Here is a 16,191-nt window from a genome sequence, read left to right as displayed (position 1 = left end):
CAAGAAAGAAACGTGAAAAATAAGGAGCACTCCAAATCAGGAGTATTCCAAGAAACACACTGAAACAAAACAATTTCATCTTCTAAAAGAAGTTTAGCTTAAATATGGTACAAGAAATTTCTATTTTACATATCTTTTGGAGACATTAATAGACTTACCTTTTACGAATATTCATTAATATGCATTCACATGTGCAAACCAACATAGCTCAACATAATATAATTCACTCAACATGATATAATTAGCACACTTCTTAACCTATCACAATATAGTCCTTTCAAGGACTAGCCTGGTTTGGATACCATGTTTTGTTACCTTAACAATACTGCACAGTAGCATTATATAACCCTACTGCCAGGTGGGCAACCTTTTCAACCAGCTCAGCCTCGTTTAAAGTCTGCATATTCCCATGGGCTCAGCCTCTTGACAAATTTAGTGTTGTCATCTCTCCACTGGCAAAAGCAAACTCACTCCTGGAGATCTTCCATTTCCACCAGTCTGATTCATTATGGTTTTTGTCCCCATCAGCTGCACTAGCATCTGGCATCCTTTCAAACCTTAGAAAAGGACCTCTCTCTACTCCTGACCTTTCCTTGATATCTCCCACCTTGACACAGAAGATGCCAGAATGAATTATATTACATGTCTTACAAGAGTAAATCTCAGTGCAAAGTCGGTGTTGACTTTACCTCCTTGTCAATCACCTGTAACAGATCCCCCTTCCAATGTACCTGGGTTCCCACTAGTCCAGCGTCAGTTAAATTTAATGCTTTTGAAAGAAAATGTTAAGGCTGCTTTTGAAAAGACCAAAGCAGGGGCTTTTAAAAAGATAAATTGGTGAAAACTGTCCCTTCGGCCTCTATGGTATTTATTCTCTTGGGCAGATACCAGGTGAGTGTGAACAGCCAGGTTCTATCCTGGAAAGTTTGCCCTCTTGGTGATGAAACCTACCTGAATATTTTTTTCACAGTCTGTTTGCTGGTGAAGGGACAGCTCACTTTCCAGGACAAACTTCTTGCCACACTTATCACAAATCTGCATGCGCCTATGAGTAACGTTCATGTGCTTCTCCAGGTACCAGCGAGTATTAAACACCCTGGGGCACTTCTCACAGGTCAGAGTCTCTTTCTCTTCACACTTAGCTTTCTGGACTGGCGCTTTGGGCTCCTTTGCGGCCCGCTTCTTACGCTTAGGTGGCTCTACACTCTTCCTACGACCTCTTGTAGCTCTGGGAGTAGGGGAAGTGGCAGCTGCGGCAACAGAGGCAGCTCTCCTCGTTCTCCTTTGTGTAACGCTGACCTTCTCCACTATCTTCTCCTTTTTCTTCTGCCTTTCGTTTTCTCCATAGTCATTACTGTCATCCGTGGCCTCTTCCTCACTCTCTTCCTCTTCCTCCTCACTGCTTGTCTTAAGAACAGGAGTCTCTTTGGACTGAGAAGAGACACCCTTTTCCCCTTTAGATACATTTAATGTTTGATTATTAAGGTTTACCTCCACTATGATCTGCTCCCTTTTGTAGGAGACTTCCTCCTCCTCCTCCTCTTCTGTGTCATCAGAATTCTCCCGGTCTTCTTTCACAGCATGCACGTCAGACACTGCTCTTGTCTCCCTGAAATACGGCTGCTCCTCTGTTTCATGGAGATGTGGTTTGCTCATCTTGGTGTCCACTAACACAGAATAAGGACTTCCTGATTCCCTTTTGTACACTTTGGTGGACAGGTCAAGCTCCTGGTTGGCACCATGATAAAAGGTAGGTGGCACTTGACCACGACGGCTGTCTTCTTGTGCCATCCCTGCTACATGCACAGCACAGTTTTCAACCAGCTCCTGACAAGAACTGACTGTGTGGCTCCTTGGTAAGTGGCCTAATTTATGAAGCAGTTCAGACTATAGAGAAATAGCTTTAAAACAGGGCAATTATTAAGACTCAAATCCTTTTCCATCCACAAAGGATCACTCAGATGAAAAAAAAGGTATTCCTGGAACCTGTGTGCAATTCTTCCAGTGATGCAGCACCAAAGCATAAGTCAAAAGGTTTGGTATTATGGCAAGAGCAGAGCACTAGTGATTTTTCTTTTGAAGAAAGCTGCAAATGACGTGGAGCATCTTATCTGCAAAGAAAAGCAAAGACAAAAAAGATCAGATGTCTCTTATTTCCTTCTTATAGCATGCACTGACATCATACAACAAACATATCTTAAAATGATTAAACTCTTTATGTATACAATTCTTTATCCTGCTTAAATGGTTCATCGTGGGCCATCATTTTACTGGGTTACATGAACTCAGCAAACATTCTGTTAGAATGTAAATTCTAAGACAGCAGGAGTTTGCCTGTCCAGTTCACTGAGGTATTCTTGGAGCTTAGCACAGTGACTACCAGCACTTAGTAGGTGTTCAGTGTATATTTGATGACTAAGTGAATATCTGTTTTTGCATGGCATTCATTATCCTGGACGTACTGACGTGGCAGAATATATGGTCTGTGTCCCCAAGGAGTTTACAGTCCAGTTACACAATATGTGTTGTCCATGAAACATGTAAGGACCTTATGCTGGCTGGTTTTCTTTTCAATATCAGTCACCACCATCCACCACAGTGAGAGCTCATGGAACAAAGGGAGTAGTGGGCTAGGCACTGTGGACCACGAAAATAAAGCAGCGAATTGACAACTACAGAAGAGAGAGAAACGTCACTGGCCTTAAATAATTTATAATCTAGGTATAGATATCATTGTTTTCAGGTTTCTTAGAGTAATTTCAGAGTGGCTAAGTACTTTTAAATTTGTTCTATGCATAGCTCTCTAGATCCACTCAATGACCAGGTGATTTTTGAAGTGTCAGCTGCACAGAAGTCTAAATTCTAAGAAACAGTAACCATAAGGTTGACACGGCTCCAAGAAAAATAAAACCATCCATTAAAAAAAAAAAAGATGAGAAAGGCACATAATTTGCTTTGTGACATACCTCACATTGCTGCTTAGCCAACCACCTAACCTCTGAGTCATATGAATATCACTGCAAGCACATACCCTATTAATTGACAAAAGGAAGGAAACTAGTATTTACTGAATACCTGCTATGTGCACAGAATTGTAAAGGTGCTCATTATTTATTATTTTTAGTTAATATTCACTACAAAACTTTGGGGTTGATTTTTTTTTTTTTTTTTTTTTTTTTTTTTTGCAGTAAGCGGGCCTCTCAACTGCTGTGGCCTCTCCTGTTGCGGAGCACAGGCTTCGGACGTGCAGGCTCAGCGGCCATGGCTCACGGGCCCAGCCGCTCCGCGGCATGTGGGATCTTCCCGGACCGGGGCAAAAACCCATGTCCCCTGCATCGGCAGGCGGAGTCTCAACCACTGCGCCACCAGGGAAGTCCTGGGGTTGATTTTAAATTTTTTATCAAAGTAATCACTCAAAAAAATCATACATAGTTTTACAAGTTAAATATACTGCAAGGTTTATAAAAAAGCAGCCATCCTCTGCCTGCTCCATCCCATCTGAGTCCCATACCTGAGACAAAAGTGTTCCTTTTAGCTGCTCCTCTTCCCCTTCCCCTTGTATTCTTCTTCTTTTTTAAAAATTTATTATTTTAAAAAAAATTTTAATTTATTTTTTATACAGCAGGTTGTTATTAGTCATCCATTTTCTACACATCAGTGTATAATGTCAATCCCAATCTCCCGGTTCATCACACCACCACCCTCACCCCCCGCCGCTTTCCCCCCTTGGTGTCCATACGTTTGTTCTCTGCATCTGTGTCTCAATTTCTGCCCTGCAAACCGGTTCATCTGTACCATTTTTCTAGGTTCCACATATATGCATTAATATACAATATTTGTTTTTATCTTTCTGACTTACTTCACTCTGTATGACAGTCTCTAGACCCATCCACGTCTCTACAAATGACCCAATTTCGTTCCTTTTTATGGTTGAGTAATATTCCATTGTATATATGTACCACATCTTCTTTATCCATTTGTCTGTCAATGGGCATTTAGGTTGCTTCCATGTCCTGGTTATTGTAAATAGAGCTGCAATGAACATTGTGATACATGACTCTTTTTGAATTATGGTTTTCTCAGGGTATATGCCCAGTAGTGGGATTGCTGGGTTGCATGGTAATTCTATTTTTAGTTTTTTAAGGAACCTCCATACTGTTCTCCATAGTGGCTGTATCAATTTATATTCCCACCAACAGTGCAAGAGGGCTCCCTTTTCTCCACACCCTCTCCAGCATTTATTGTTTGTAGATTTTTTGATGATGCCCATTCTAACTGGTGTGAAGTGATACCTCATTGTAGTTTTGATTTGCATTTCTCTAATAATTAGTGATGTTGAGCAGCTTTTCATGTGCTTCTTGGCCATCTGTATGTCTTCTTTGGAGAAATGTCTATTTAGGTCTTCAGCCCATTTTTGGATTGGGTTTTTTTTTTTTTAATATTGAGCTGCATGAGCTGTTTATATATTTTGGAGATTAATCCTTTGTCCGTTGATTTGTTTGCAAATATTTTCTCCCATTCTGAGGGTTGTCTTTTCGTCTTGTTTATGGTTTCCTTTGCTGTGCAAAAGCTTTTAAGTTTCATTATGTCCTATTTGTTTATTTTTGTTTTTATTTCCATTACTCTAGGAGGTGGATCAAAAAAGATCTTGCTGTGATTTATGTCAAAGAGTGTTCTTCCTATGTTTTCCTCTAAGAGTTTTATCGTGCCTCGTCTTACATTTAGGTCTCTAATCCATTTTGAGTTTATTTTTGTGTATGGTGTTAGGGACTGTTCTAATTTCATTCTTTTACATGTAGCTGTCCACTTTTTCCAGCACCACTTACTGAAGAGACTGTCTTTTCTCCATTGTATATCCTTGCCTACTTTGTAATAGATTAGTTGACCATAGATGCATGAGTTTATCTGTGGGCTTTCTATCTTGTTCCATTGATTTATGTTTCTGCTTTTGTGCCAGGATCATACTGTCTTGATTACTGTAGCTTTGTAGTATAGTCTGAAGTCAGGGAGTCTGACTCCTCCAGCTCCATCTTTTTCCCTCAAGACCGCTTTGGCTATTCGGGGTCTTTTGTGTCTCCATACAAATTTTAAGATTTTTTGTTCTAGTTCTGTAAAAAATGCCATTGGTAATTTGATAGGGATTGCATTGAATCTGCAGATTGCTTTGGGTAGTATAGTCATTTTCACAATATTGATGCTTCCAATCCAAGAACATGGTATATCTCTCCACCTGTTGGTATCATTTTTAATTTCTTCCATCAGTGTCTTATAGTCTTATTCTTTTCTTTTTTTTCTAAATTTATTTGTTATTTATTTTTATTTTTGGCTGTGTTGGGTCTTTGTTGTTGTGTGCAGGCTTCTCACTGCAGTGGCTTCTCTTGTTGCGGAGCACAGGCTCTAGGTGCGTGGGCTTCAGTAGTTGTGACACGCAGGCTCAGCAGTTGTGGCCCACGAGCTCTAGCGCACAAGCTCAGTAGTTGTGGCACACAGACTTAGTTGCTCCGTGGCATGTGGGATCTTCCTGGGCCAGGGCTCGAACCCGTGCCCCTGCATAAGCAGGTGGATTCTTAACCACTACGCCACCAGGGAAGCCTCGGTAGGTTTATTCTTAGGTATTTTGTTCTTTTTGTTGCAATGGTAAATGGGAGTGTTTCCTTAATTTCTCTTAGAGATTTTTCATCATTAGTGTATAGGAATGCAAGAGACTTCTGTGTATTAATTTTGTATCCTGAAACTTTACCAAATTCATTGATTAGCTCTAGTAGTTTTCTGGTGGCATCTTTAGGATTCTCTATGTATAGTATCATGTCATCTGCAAACAGTGACAGTTTTACTTCTTCTTTTCCAATTTGGCTTCCTTTTATTTCTTTTTCTTCTCTGATTGCTGTGGCTAGGACTTCCAAAACTATGTTGAACAATAGTGGTGAGAGTGGACATCCTTGTCTTGCTCTTGATCTTAGAGGAAATGCTTTCAGCTTTTCACCATTGAGAATGATGTTTGCTGTGGGTTTGTCGTATATGGCCTTTATTATGTTCAGGTAGGTTCCCTCTATGCCCACTTTCTGGAGAGTTTTTATCATAAATGGGTGTTGAATTTTGTCAAAAGGTTTTTCTGCATCTACTGAGATGATCATATGGTTTTTATTCTTCAATTTGTTAATATGGTTTATCACATTGATTGATTTGCATATATTAAAGAATCCTTGCATCCCTGGGATAAATCGCACTTGATCATGGTGTATTATCCTTTTAATGTGTTGTTGGATTCTGTTTGCTAGTATTTTGTTGAGGATTTTTGCATCTATATTCATCAGTGGTATTGGTCTGTAATTTTCTTTTTTTGTAGTATCTTTGTCTGGCTTTGGTATCAGGGTGATGGTGGTCTCACAGAATGAGTTTGGGAGTGTCCATTCCTCTGCAATTTTTTGAAAGAGTTTGAGAAGGATGGGTGTTAGCTCTTCTCTAAATGTTTGATAGAATTCACCTGTGAAGCCATCTGGTCCTGGACTTTTGTTTGTTGGAAGATTTTCAATCACAGTTTCAATTTCATTGCTTGTGATTGGTCTGTTTCATATTTTCTATTTCTTCCTGGTTCAGTCTTGGAAGGTTATACCTTTCTAAGAATTTGTCCATTTCTTCCAGGTGGTCCATTTTATTGGCATACAGTTGCTTGTAGCAGTCTCTTAGGATGCTTTGTATTTCTGCGGTGTCTGTTGTAACTTCTCCTTTTTCATTTCTAATTTTATTGATTTGAGTCCTCTCCCTCTTTTTCTTGATGAGTCTGGCTAATGGTGTATCAATTTTGTTTATCTTCTCAAAGAACCAGGTTTTAGTTTTATTGACCTTTGCTATTGTTTTCTTTGTTTCTATTTCATTTATTTCTGCTCTGACCTTTATGATTTCTTTCTTTCTGCTAACTTTGGGTTTTGTTTGTTCTTCTTTCTCTACTTCCTTTAGGTGTAAGGTTAGATTGTTTATTTGAGATTTTACTTGTTTCTTGAGGTAGGCTTGTATTGCTCTAAACTTCCCTCTTAGAACTGCTTTTGCTGCATCCCATAGGTTTTGGATCATCGTGTTTTCATTGTCATTTGTCTCTAGGTATTTTTTGATTTCCTCTTTGATTTCTTCAGTGATCTCTTGGTTATTTAGTAACATATTGTTTAGCCTCCATGTGTTTGTGTGTTTTACATTTTTTTCCTCTGTAATTCATCTTTTTTTTTAATTAACTAATTTTTTTGGCTGCCTTGGGTCTTTGTTGCTGCGCGCGGGCTTTCTCTAGTTGTGGCAAGTGGGGGCTACTCTTCGTTGCACTTCGCGGGCTTCTCATTGGGTGGCTTCTCTGTTGCAGAGCATGGGCTTTAGGCACATGGCCTTCAGTAGTTGTGGCATTTGGGCTCAGCAGTTTTGGCTCGCGGGCTCTAGAGCACAGGCTCCATCATTGTGGCACACGGGTTTAGTTGCTCCGCGGCATGTGGGATCTTCCCGAACCAGGGCTTGAACCCGTGTCCCCTGCACTGGCAGGTGGATTCCTAACCACTGTGCCACCAGGGAAGTCCTGTAATTCATTCCTAATCTCATAGCGTTGTGGTCAGAAAAGATGCTTGATATGATTTCAATTTTCTTAAATTTACTGTGGCTTGATTTGTGACCCAAGATGTGATCTATCCTGGAGAATGTTCCATGCGCACTTGAGAAGAAAGTGTAATCTGCCATTTTTGGATGGAATGTCCTATAAATAGCAATTAAATCTATCTGGTCAATTGTGTCATTTAAAGCTTCTGTGTCCTTATTTATTTTCATTTTGGATGATCTGTCCATTGGTGTAAGTGAGGTGTTAAAGTCCCCCACTTACTGTCGACTTCCTCTTTTATAGCTGTTAGCAGTTGCCTTATGTATTGAGGTGCTCCTATGTTGGGTGCATATATATTTATAATTGTTACATCTCCTTCTTGGATTGATCCCTTGACCATTATGTAGTGTCCTTCCTTGTCTCTTGTAACATCCTTTATTTTAAAGTCTATTTTATCTGATATGAGTATTGCTACTCCAGCTTTCGTTTGATTTCCATTTGCATGGAATATCTTTTTTCATCCCCTCATTTTCAGTCTGTATGTGTCCCTACGTCTGAAGTGGGTCTCCTGTAGATAGCATATAGATGGGTCTTGTTTTTGTATCCATTCAGCAAGCCTGTGTTTTTTGGTTGGAGCATTTAATCCATTCACGTTTAAGGTAATTATCAGTATGTATGTTCCTATGACCATTTTCTTAATTGTTTTGCGTTTGTTTTTGTAGGTCCTTTTCTTCTCTTGTGTTTCCCACTTAGAGAAGTTCCTTTAGCATATGTTGTAGAGCTGGTTTGGTGGTGCTGAATTCTCTTAACTTTTGCGTGTCTGTAAAGCTTTTGATTTCTCCATTGAATCTGAATGAGATCCTTGCCGGGTAGAGTAATCTTGGTTGTAGGTTCTTCCCTTTCATCACTTTAAATATGCCATGACACTTCCTTCTGCCTTGTAGAGTTTCTGCAGAGAAATCAGCTGCTAACCTTATGGGAGTTCCCTTGTATGTTATTTGTCATTTTTCCCTTGCTGCTTTCAATAATTTTTCTTTGTTTTTAATTTTTGCCAGTTTGATTACTATGTGTCTCGGCGTGTTTCTCCCAGGGTTTATCCTGTATGGGACTCTCTACGCTTCCCAGACTTGGGTGGCTATTTCCTTTCCCATGTTAGGGAAGTTTTCGACTATAATCTCTTCAAATATTTTCTCGGGTCCTTTCTCTCTCTCTTCTCTTTCTGGGACCCCTTTAATGCGAATGTTGTTGCTTTTAATGTTGTCCCAGAGGTCTCTTAGGCTGTCTTCATTTCTTTTTATTCTTTTTTGTTTATTGTGTTCCACAGCAGTGAATTCCACCGTTCTGTCTTCCAGGTCACTTATCTGTTCTTCTGCCTCAGTTACTCCGCTATTGATTCCTTCTAGTGTATTTTTCATTTCAGTTATTGTATTGTTCATCTCTGTTTGTTTGTTCTTTAATTCTTCTAGGTCATTGTTAAACGTTTCTTGCATCTTCTCGTTCTTTGCCTCCATTCTTTTTCTGAGGTCCTGGAACATCTTCACTATCATTATTCTGAATTCTTTTTCTGGAAGGTTGCCTATCTCCACTTCATTTAGTTGTTTTTCTGGGGTTTTACCTTGTTCCTTCATCTGGTACATAGCCCTTTGCCTTTTCATCTTGTCTGTCATTCTGTGAATGTGGTTTTTGTTCCTCAGGCTGCAGGACTGTAGTTCTTTTTGCTTCTGCTGCCTGCACTCTCCTCGATGAGGCTATCTAAGAGGCTTGTGCAGGTTTCCTGATGGGAGGGGCTGGTGGTGGGTAGAGCTGGCTGTTGCTCTGGTGGGTAGAGCTCAGTAAAACTTTAATCCGCTTGACTGCTGATGGGTGGGGCTGGGTTCCCTCCCTGTTGGTTGTTTGGCCTGAGGCAACCCAACACTGGAGCCTACCTGGGCTCTTTGGTGGGGCTAATGGTGGACTCGGGGAGGGCTCACGCCAAGGAGTACTTCCCAGTTCTGCTGCCAGTGTCCTTGTCCCCACGGTGAGCCACAGCTACTCCCCGCCTCTGCAGGAGACCCTCCAACACTAGCAGGTAGGTCTGGTTCAGTCCCCCCTGGGGTCACTGCTCCTTCCCCTGGGTCCCAATGTGCACACTACTTTGTGTGTGCCCTCCAAGAGTGGAGTCTCTGTTTCTCCCAGTCCTGTCAAAGTCCTGCAATCAAATCCCACTAGCCTTCAAAGTCTGATTCTCTAGGAATTCCTCCTCCCATTGCTGGATCCCCTGGTTGGGAACTCTGACGTGGGGCTCAGAACCTTCACTCCAGTGGGTGGACGTCTGTGGTATAAGTGTTCTCCAGTCTGTGAGTCACCCACCCAGCAATTATGGGATTTGATTTAACTGTGATTGCACCCCTCCTACCGTCTCATTGTGGCTTCTCCTTTGTCTTTGGATGTGGGGTATCTTTTTTGGTGAGTTCCAGTGTCTTCCTGTCAATGTTTGTCCAGCAGCTAGTTGTGATTCCGGTGTTCTCGCAAGAGGGAGTGAGAGCACGTCCTTCTATTCCACCATCTCGGTTCCTAAACCCCTTCCCCTTGTATGTACTTTCATATTTCTAAACAATTTGATTATATTTCCTTTTTTTTTGGCCATGCCGCATGGCATGTGGGATCTTAGTTCTCCAACCAGGGACTGAACCTGGGCCCTCAGCAGTGAAAGCACCGAGTCTTAACCACTGGACCACCGTGGAAGTCCCTGTGATTGTATTTCTATTTCTTGACTTTTTTTTTTTCAATTTTAGATAGTACCACTTGTCTCCCACTATAGTTTTCTTACCTTATTGCTCCCAACTCTTCCTTCATCCTCCCCATATAGTTGTATCACTTTTTTGTTAAGTGATTTATTGCTTACACTATTATGACTATAATACGTAATTCACAACTATTTCTATCATTCCTCTGCTATTGTCTCTCTTCCATTTTCTCTCCTTATGGATTTATTCTTTTAAAAAAATTATTTAGGGAATTCCTTGGCAGTCCGATGGTTAGGACTCTGTGCTTTCACTGCCGAGGGCCTAGCTTCAATCTCTGGTCGGGGAACTAAGATCACACAAGCCGCGTGGTGTGGCCAAATCAATCAATTAATTAATTATAAAAAATTATTTTACTTTCATTTTAGTAGAATTTCAGAAAGAAAAGGTGATAAGTGCCACCATGTTTTACTTGACATCTGAATAGATATATTTATACTTTTTTGAATTTATAAAAGAGGAAATTATGCCTCTGAGAGGTCAAATTATTTGTCTAAGATCACCTAACTATTAAATGACAGAAGCAATGTTTGACTTCAGGCCTGCCTGACTCCAAAGCTCATGGTCTATTTCTACTATGACAAATGACATTCCAAAATAATTAAAACTCAATTATTCCTGTAACCACATACCTTTTTGCATCAGTTTTGTACCTTGCATTTTAAGTAGGAAAATCATAGTAGCTTGATTTTGTATTGCCCAAACTTCTGACCCGTGGAAATAATGTAAACTACTACAAGTACCAGTAAATGAACTTAACCACATTAATTATCTCAAATTAAGCAAGGGAGGAGAGACAGTAAAATTCAATTAACCAGAAAAAGAGAGGAATAAAACAAAATCATGAAGACAAAGAAAAATAAATGAAAGGATATCCTCTGTGGTAGTGGTCAATTTGTTTTTCTGAAATACCCCTGACCCTAGCCCTTCTGGGCACATGACAGACCTGCACTTTCTGACCCTGCCCCCTCCCCTGTAGTTGGGTGGGGCTGTGTGACTATTTCCAGCCAGTACAGCTGAGTAGAAGTGATACATGGAAGAGCAATATGAGACCCTCCAGACCTCTCTTCCCTCTGAGACAGGGACCAGCGATCCTTAAGGTGATGACTGCTCTGACTGCTATCAACCTGGGACACCAAGTAACAAAATGACCCACAGGATATGCATAAGGCTGTGGATCTTTAAATTTTTTTGTTTTTTATTTAATTTGAAGGAGAGCATGTTTTCAAAGCCACTGAGATTTTTTTTTTTTTAAATACATCTTTACTGGAGTATAATTGCTTCACAATGCTGTTAGGTGTTAGTTTCTGTTGTACAACAAAGTGAATCAGCCATATGCATACATATATCCCTGTATCTCCTCCCTCTTGAGCCTCCCTCCCACCCTCCTTATCCCACCCCTCTAGGTGGTCGAAAAGCACTGAGCTGATCTCCCTGTGCTATGCTGCTGCTTCCCACTACAAAGCCACTGAGATCTTGTGTTGTTTACTACTGCAGCATAACCTGGCCTCTCCTAGCTGATACAGGTGGAATCCAGAAGTGTGGTGCTGCCTCACCAAAAAACCTAAAATATATGGTGAAGGCTTAGGAGCTGGCTAGAAGGAGGCAAGGAAAAAGTTATCAGAGGCTAAAAGGAGAGCAGCTCATATTGCACGGTGGTGACGAGAGTTAATATGCCATAAAAACTTATAGCTCTAGTGGGAAAATGGACTATTAAAAGAGTGTGTTGGTTACTCTTGGCTGTATTTGACAAATTATTATTTGAAAAGGATGAATTCAGAAAAGAATCAGTCAGTTTCCAATCCTAAAAAAAGGAGTCCAGAAGGTCAGTGATTTGTAGGGTTAGAAGAAGCAGGTGCTTAACACACAACTGAGAAGGTCTCTGAGCTACAAATGCCGATCAGAATTCAGTCTTGAGGCAAGGATCAAGCGAAAGTTTTGGCCTTCACAACCACTGATAAAACCTCCCAACTGATTAAGGTAGCGCTGAATAAAATAGCTTTTCTAAAAAGAGACTAAAGAGAGGTTCTCTCACCAAAGCAGTCTCTTAGTCTGTTTTGCTACAAAGCACGTTTCTTTGATGTGAATTAGTTCAAATGCTATTAGTAAACAGGGAAATGATGTCAATATAACACAGAAGTCATGTTGGTTTATACGAAATTTTCCTGTTCGAAGTGATCAGGAGAAAGCTTTCCCAAATTAAAAAGAAAGCTTTAGCAATATATGAAAACACTAAGAAAAATGCTAAGCATCCCACTTCTGTACCTTCCTTTAATGCAAGTTGTGGCTGGTTCAGCTGCTTCATGAACCACTGCACTTTCCACTTTATATCTGGTGAAGTTGAGGGTATATGTTTTTCCTCCTGTGTTTAAAAAAGAAAGAAAGTTTTTGATTGCTGAAGCATACACCATACCATAGATCAAATTTTTACCGTAATGAAATTAGTCCTATTATACGTAAATGTCTTCAACACCCCAAAATCTCAGAGGCGGAAACAAGCACCCAGGGGACTGAGTCTGTAAAGCTCCAACCAACTGATGCTGAGTGCACACGCCGCTGGAGATTTAATATGCTACTGTTTTTATTTTAATTAATTTTGCTTTTATTAGTGCACTGGTTACAGTGTTCCACAGCTTTGGAGTGGTCTGCCCAATCCTGTTTTTCCCATAAGCCCTGTTTATTTTAGTGTGCAATTTTGCAGAATTCAGGAAAGCATATACGGCATTATGGCAGAAATACCTGTATTCAAAATTAAGTCAAGGAAGAAGTATGAGACCAACAAGGCAGAGTTATGCAGCAAATCTATGAAGTATGGCTAGAAAAGACTGGTGGACGTGGCTAGGGCACATGGAGCTGACTGGAAACAAATAAGTAAAAATCCAACTAAGTTTTTGAGAGTTATACTGCCAAAACGACCACCAGCCTGGGCTTGAGAGCCTATGACTATTCAAGCCTTCTTAAAATGATCTTTGGGGTCCCAGGCATCTACGGCAGGAAGTGGACTAAGAAAGCTGTTCGTCCCCTTAAAGGGGTATATTCCTCATTGTCCATTTGGGATACAGCCAAGGAACATAATAGGAAAAAGAGGAGGAGGAGGTCCAATAAGATGGAGCTACGGGAGCAAAGAAAGAACAGACAAGTGAGCTAAGGAGCCAAGTCTGGGTCTCTTCGAGAACATTCCCCATCCCTGGAGGGGTCCTCTCAATGACTGCTCAGAGGAACTGCGGAATTTGCTGCAGTCCACTGACTGCTATATGTCTCCTGTTCTTCCCCCTTTCAAATGGGAGTGTTTCTTTTTATCATCCTGTCGCTAGTCACCACTGTATATTGTATGTGACGGCAGCCAATCATTTGCCAATTTCTTTCACAAATCTATGGATCAGAAAGAGCAACATCTGGGCCTGATGTAGAGACTATTATGTGCATCATCTCCTCACGAACAGACCACCAGTCATCACATCCTTGCATCACTCAGAGATCCTGGACTTCAAGCTTGATGCCATGATTTGATAGGACCTTGGGGTTCCCTACTTGGGGAGGAAGTGAGTGTATTTTGCCTGTGAGAGAGGGTAGATCGACTATCTGGTGACCAAAAGAACAGTGCTGTTTATTATATATTTTCAGCTGTCTCCCTGGTACCGGCAGTGTTGTGCTTCCTGGCCCTGCCTAGTTACATGGGACTACATGACTAGATCTGGCCATCATGTTGCGAAATAAGCAACGTGAATCACTTCTGAGCTAGTGAGAGACCCTCCAGACTTCGTTTCCCTCTTAGCACGGTGACCAATAGTGTACAAGAAGGTGGTGGTTCCATCAGCCTGGATCACTGAGTGACACGGGCAGAGCTCCCCTGCTCCTCTATCATGGTCATGTAGTGAGAACCAAATCCTTCACTGTTTAAGCCACCTAGACTGGGAGGTGGTTTGTTGCTGCAGCATAACCTAGCTAATGCAGTTCTTTATGAATATGTATACGTATTACATATATCAATGGTCTCAGTCTTAAGCTAGACAGCAGAGACAGAATTGCTAGGTGAAAAGTTTAAAAATCAGACAGATGAAGGGATCAATTCACATGGGAATTCTCTACTTAACAAGTTTGAAAATAAGACTTTTCCTTATTTAAAAAATGACAATTAAAGTGCTGTATTCTATTTTTTTTGGGGGGAGGGGCGCGCCGCTCTGCGTGGCTTGTGGGATCTTAGTTTTCCGACCAGGGACTGAACCCGGGCCCCGGCAGTGAGAGCGCTGAGTCCTAACCACTGGACCACTTGGAAATCTGCCCTTTTTTGCTTTATATGATTTTAAATGATGTACACATATATAGGATTACCATATGAACCTGCAGTGGAAGAGCTGAGTCTTAAGCACTGGACCACCAGGGAAGTCCCCCCATATGAACCTGAAAGTGACATCTCACCACTATTAAAATCAGGAAGGCTCATCGAAACACCAATAAATCACACTGTCACAACAGAAGACACAATCTAACTGTTCACTTTGAGACACATATGGGCATTCTGCCCACATTTTACTTTCTTCATTTGGTTTTGGCACCTTTTCCCTTGTCTGAGTTTTGGTAATAATCTTTCTTTAGTCTCTTTCCAGAAAACTTAAAATATCTCCTAAGGGCACAACAGAGTAACCTTTACAATACCAAAACCGCATTAGGGAAATTAGAACCTTCCATGTTCCATTATCCAACTCTTCATGCGTATCCTCAGTTCTAACTTACTTATTACAAATCATCTTAGTTTTTTAGAAGACTCTCTAAGTGAATGTATTGAGCTCTAAGAACCTGAAGGTAGACAGAAGAGGCAAATAAGAAATAACCCTCAGTGATATTTAAAGCTGTTTAAATGCATCTCTCTATGGTATTAAAACAACACAAGTTCATCTGTTCTTAAAGATAATTGTCTGAAGTGTCATAAAATAAATTCCAAAATGAAGTGGGTCATTCCTTAGTGTCTTGCTACAATTAGTGTACACAACTTGGGAGAAAACGTGGTGTGTATGTCAGGGGTTCACCAGCTGAGAAGCAGTCAGTCCTAGTACTGTAAAAGCTGGGCCAGCTACTGGGAAGAAAATACAGTTTTTTAAAAAAAGTTAGAACATATGACAGCATATATACAGATAGTAAAGTACAGCTTCCAGAATGTGCTTTTTTTCAATGCCATTTTTTCCCCACGTGGACCACAAAATAAGTTTACGCAGTCTTCAAGAGTGTTTATTAGGTTTAAAAGGAAAACAATTTTGTTCCCTGAGAAGTTTTAATAGTTACTTTCAAAAAATTTAGTTTTTTTCTATTAAAATATGTACCTATGCATCCTCCTTGTATGTTAAAAAGACACTACTTTGGACGAGTCTTTGCAAGTTGAAAAGGCAGCCTGGTAAGGTATATCAGTCTGATACCTCTGCTTATTCCACTCCTTCAGAGCCATGGCCCCTGACCTCTTTCCAAAGCTCAAACCACCCATGTACTGCCAGACCCTGGTCCTGCTGAATGGAGAGGTTTCTAAAGCATACAACTACCTATGAGGATCAGGCCAGAACTAAAACCACCAAGAAATGGAAAGAATCAAGGAGGGAAAGATAAATGCCTATCAGCAAAGTTCTTTCAGAAAGAAAAAAAGATCCACTAGGAAGAACGGACAGGATGACACTTGGGTCTGTGACAGCAATGCACTGGTCTGATACTTTAGTCAAAGCTTTCCTGCTTTTGCTGAAGGCTACTCACTTTTTTCTCATTAGGAAACTATGTCAGTGATACATTTGTCAAATAACAACTAATCTCAAAGTCTTTGGATGGTCAGGTAATTATTTAACAACTACTGTGTGC

General features: G+C 40.6%; 1 protein-coding gene across 4 annotated transcripts in view; it reads right to left on the bottom strand.

Annotated features, from left to right (window-relative positions):
• The window catches only part of ZNF652 (zinc finger protein 652), a 70,464-nt gene that overhangs the window by 19,807 nt on the left and 34,466 nt on the right, over positions 1 to 16,191 (bottom strand). For 2 of the 4 annotated variants that reach the window (XM_079903649.1, XM_079903652.1), the window contains exons 2-3: positions 12,619 to 12,715; positions 952 to 2,111 (exon numbers count right to left, since the gene is read on the bottom strand). In XM_079903649.1, coding sequence (XP_079759775.1) covers positions 952 to 1,791 — 840 coding nt within the window. In that variant the 5' untranslated portion in view covers positions 1,792 to 2,111; positions 12,619 to 12,715. Of the gene's footprint in view, positions 1 to 951; positions 2,112 to 3,859; positions 3,979 to 12,618; positions 12,716 to 16,191 lie in introns of those variants that run through there. The other 2 variants (XM_079903651.1, XM_079903650.1) reach the window with 2 other exon arrangements.

Source organism: Stenella coeruleoalba, assembly GCF_951394435.1.
Source record: "Stenella coeruleoalba genome assembly, chromosome: 19".
Taxonomy (NCBI): domain Eukaryota; kingdom Metazoa; phylum Chordata; class Mammalia; order Artiodactyla; family Delphinidae; genus Stenella; species Stenella coeruleoalba.
This window is presented reverse-complemented; position numbering and strand designations above follow the sequence as displayed.